Raw genomic sequence first — 3,557 nt, forward strand, 5'->3', positions numbered from 1 at the left:
AGCTTTTAGTTTTTATCACACATTTTTAAATATAAAAAATACAAAAAACTATATCTTAAGTATAATCCCATCCCATGCAACTACAGGACATCCAAACAGGCGGTACAAATTTCACTGTGAAAAAGAACATGCACCCCAATCAACCAGAAATGATAAGCACAAAGCACATTGCATCCTAGAAGTCGGTACACGGTGCATGTAAACTAGGGTAAAATTAAAAAGAATCACCAACCAACTAATGGCATTTAGAACAGCAAAAGATTTGGCCATTTGGGAAACCAAATGTAATTCTGGCAGCAGATGACAACAGCCGATTGACTTCAAAAACAAAATCAAACAGAGATGAATATCAAATCCAGCAATATTACTAGAAAAATCAAATTCCACGGCAATGCCATCGATGCAAATATTATCATAAAAGAAGAACCAGGTAAATAATTTGTCATCAGAGTAAACAAATAAGTAGTCAGGTAGCAAACAAACAAAAATTAAAAACCATTCAAATATCGTTCAACATTTCATCAACGCCAACCTAATTCAAAATTTCTCTAGACTCTCAAAAGCATATTTCATAACTCAAGTAACTATTGCTTTATCCACTCATTTTTAACTCTTTGAGGCTATCTTTTCCTTCGCCTTTTGAATCTTCAAAACCTTTTTCACAATCTTTTGCTCTTCAACCAAGAAGGCTCGGATTATCCTACACACAAAAAACCAAAAGCAAAAACAAAAAAAATATTAACTCAGAACATGCTCTATTGACTTTAAAAAAAAAATAGAACAAAATCATTAGGTGCTGCACCTCCAGAATAGAACACAATCTTACCTCTCCCTAACAGCACCTCCAGACAGCACACCACCATATGCCCGATTCACAGTCCTTCGGTTTCTAGGCAATCTAGACCTTTTGTATTCAGCAGGTCTCAAGTGAGGAATCTGCAGAGAGACCAACATTGAATTAGATTTGACTTACCTCTTATCATATTCATGATGATCATAAAATCTTTCAAGTAAAGCAAACAGGAAACTATGTTAATTGTGACAATCAAGATACCTCTCTCTCTCTTACACACACACATGCAAGTCAACACAAATGCACAATAAATGCTTTTTGAACACTCCCGTTGTGAATCCCCCAGAGTCAAAACCAACGTCAGGCCACACCATATATAGCCCTTCTTATAGATTGTATGGTCTTAATAATTGTAGTAGCATGTGATAGTTTGAGGTAAATGCAGCATCTCTATTTTCATTGGGCAAGGAATGTAATAATAAAGAATTCGCATTTATCATTTAAATTCACCTACAATTTACATAATTATGTAATAAATTGCTAATTAGAGAAAATAAAATCAGTAATGGTTTGCGCATAAGTAAGCTTGTTCAGAGTCAAGCTCAATTCCCAGCAGCATCATCACTTTCATGGTTTGGGGGTTGGGTCCCTGCTCAGAAATAATTACTCTCCAATGTCAAAATTGACTTCAAAAAATGCAATTCAACTGTTGATCCTTACATTCTTGTCCCTCAAAAGTAAGCCAAATACCACAGACATTACGGTTACAAAATAAATTCAGGGCACAACACTACATATTAACCACCATAACACCATGCAGACACTGATTGATCAAAAATGAAGTTCAAATAAACGTTAGATGTGAGTTACAAGACTTTTGGTAAAACGCAATGTAAAAGTACAAAATCAATATTACAATACTATGTAACCAGCTAGAACAAAATCTACATAATTGCAAGTAGCGTGCATAAGAATTAATATTAGGTAAAAAATGAAAATCATTTCCTCCACCCTTAGCATCTTGCCTTCTCATGTCTTCTAGAATGTCATCTCTCTATGAACAATATCAAATCCTATAAACAAAATTCTAATTGGACAAGCTAAAATGAGCTGAGCGTATTAATGCCTCACATAGGAACCACATATATACACATTTCAAAGATTGAAACTTGTTATCACCAAAATGGACTCATGCCTATCTCACATCAACTACTATACCCCTAAATAACACATTACCACAAATTAGGTTCCCATAATCAGACAAAACAAACAAGGAACCATGACAATAACAATAACAACAACAACACAACAGTGCACTCGTATATGATCACATCCACCACTACACAAGTTACAGATCCACAAATAGCAAAATTACTATCACAAATTATAACTACAAATCAAAGACACATTTTCAGATTTAGCAAAAGACCCAATCCTCAAAAACACAAATATGTAGATACTACATACCCCTTGGATTCTCTTGCCAGTGACAGGGCACTTGGGTCCACTTGCCCTCTTCTTAGTGGTCTGATACACCAACTTCCCACCTTAAAAATCCACACAAAAACACAAACATTAACACAAACCGATATCAAAAAATCAAACCCAAACCTTAAAACCCACAAACAAACACAAACCCATATCCAAAAAACCAAACTAAAACACCATTTTCAAAAAAAAAAACAAAAACCCAATATCAAAAATTCAAGATTTTTAAGCAAAGTTCAGTGGTTTTTTTACCAGGGGTCTTGACGACCCGGTGCTGGTTGGACTTGGTGGCGTAGCTGTGGCGCTTACGATAGGTGAGCCGCTGCACCATTTTCAGGTACTCTCCGTTTGAGGCTGTCTCAGATGGGTGTTTGTTTTAGTGTGAGAGCGAAAAACAAAAGGGTTATAAATGATTGAAGAAAGTGTATAAATAGGGTTTTGGGTCTAAGAAGCCCTAGATCTGACGGCTCTGGTGAGATTGGGATTATTATAATAACGGTTGGGATTAAGTTAAACGTCATGGGGCTGGACAGAGGTTTATGGTATGTGATATGGGCCGGACTATTTTCTTCTAATTTTTAGTATGGGCTTGGATGTGAGGGTGCAATGCAAATTTATATGGGCTAAATTTCTTGTGAATAATGCCCTATTATTGAAACGAAGCCTAATAATTGTCATCCAAATAATAAAAAAATAAAAATAAATAAAAATCCCCAAATTCATTAGGTGTGTTTGGCCCAAATCGTTAACCTTTTTCTTTTTGTTTTTTTTTTTTTCTTGAGAATTTTTTTTTTAAATTAAAAAAATTAGTTTTTATTTTTTTGTAACACATTTAACATAGCTACTAAAAAATATATTTTTTGATAATTACTATGCAAATAAGCTATCAAAATTTATGGTTCCCAAACGGACTCGTATACATCAAAAAAATCTATTGGGCTTTGTGGAGCCTAATTGTGTTTGATCCAGATGACGACCCGGTCTGAAATGATAATGACGTAGTTTTTGAGAGAAAGAGAAACTATATTGCAGCACTTTGTATTTTTCCCCTGATAATAATGAAATTCCTGCAACTCCGTGGACCTAAGCAAATTGCCGAACCACGTAAATACTGTCTTGTATGTGTGATTATTATTTTTTTTCTTTGGCGTGTGTCTTTTCTATTTTGTTTCTCATAGGTTTGGGAATTTTGTGTTAATTCCCTACAAAATCTTGTCTAATGAATATACAAAAGTCACATCTTTATAGAGTATAAGGAAGGTGATTGGTAAAGTAA

General features: G+C 34.6%; 1 protein-coding gene across 1 annotated transcript; it reads right to left on the bottom strand.

Moving 5' to 3' along the window:
* Positions 1 to 381: 381 nt before the first annotated feature.
* Positions 382 to 2,699, bottom strand: LOC126715151 (60S ribosomal protein L34). Its single transcript, XM_050415609.1, has 4 exons — positions 2,534 to 2,699; positions 2,261 to 2,340; positions 827 to 936; positions 382 to 700 (listed from the first exon to the last, which is right to left on the bottom strand). The coding sequence occupies exons 1-4, from the start codon at positions 2,610 to 2,612 to the stop codon at positions 607 to 609; spliced, it is 363 nt and encodes a 120-aa protein (XP_050271566.1). The 5' UTR covers positions 2,613 to 2,699; the 3' UTR covers positions 382 to 606.
* Positions 2,700 to 3,557: the final 858 nt, after the last annotated feature.

The sequence above is a fragment of the Quercus robur genome, chromosome 2, assembly GCF_932294415.1.
Source record: "Quercus robur chromosome 2, dhQueRobu3.1, whole genome shotgun sequence".
Lineage (NCBI taxonomy): Eukaryota > Viridiplantae > Streptophyta > Magnoliopsida > Fagales > Fagaceae > Quercus > Quercus robur.

What these genes read in the sequence shown, in the direction of transcription:
- LOC126715151 (XM_050415609.1), bottom strand. Translation starts at nt 2,612, where the DNA reads ATGGTGCAGCGGCTCACCTATCGTAAGCGCCACAGCTACGCCACCAAG. An exon ending in CCGGGTCGTCAAGACCCCTG is followed by an intron (nt 2,341 to 2,533) that starts GTAAAAAAACCA and finishes TGGATTTTTAAG; the next exon opens with GTGGGAAGTTGGTGTATCAG. An exon ending in CTGGCAAGAGAATCCAAGGG is followed by an intron (nt 937 to 2,260) that starts GTATGTAGTATC and finishes GTCTCTCTGCAG; the next exon opens with ATTCCTCACTTGAGACCTGC.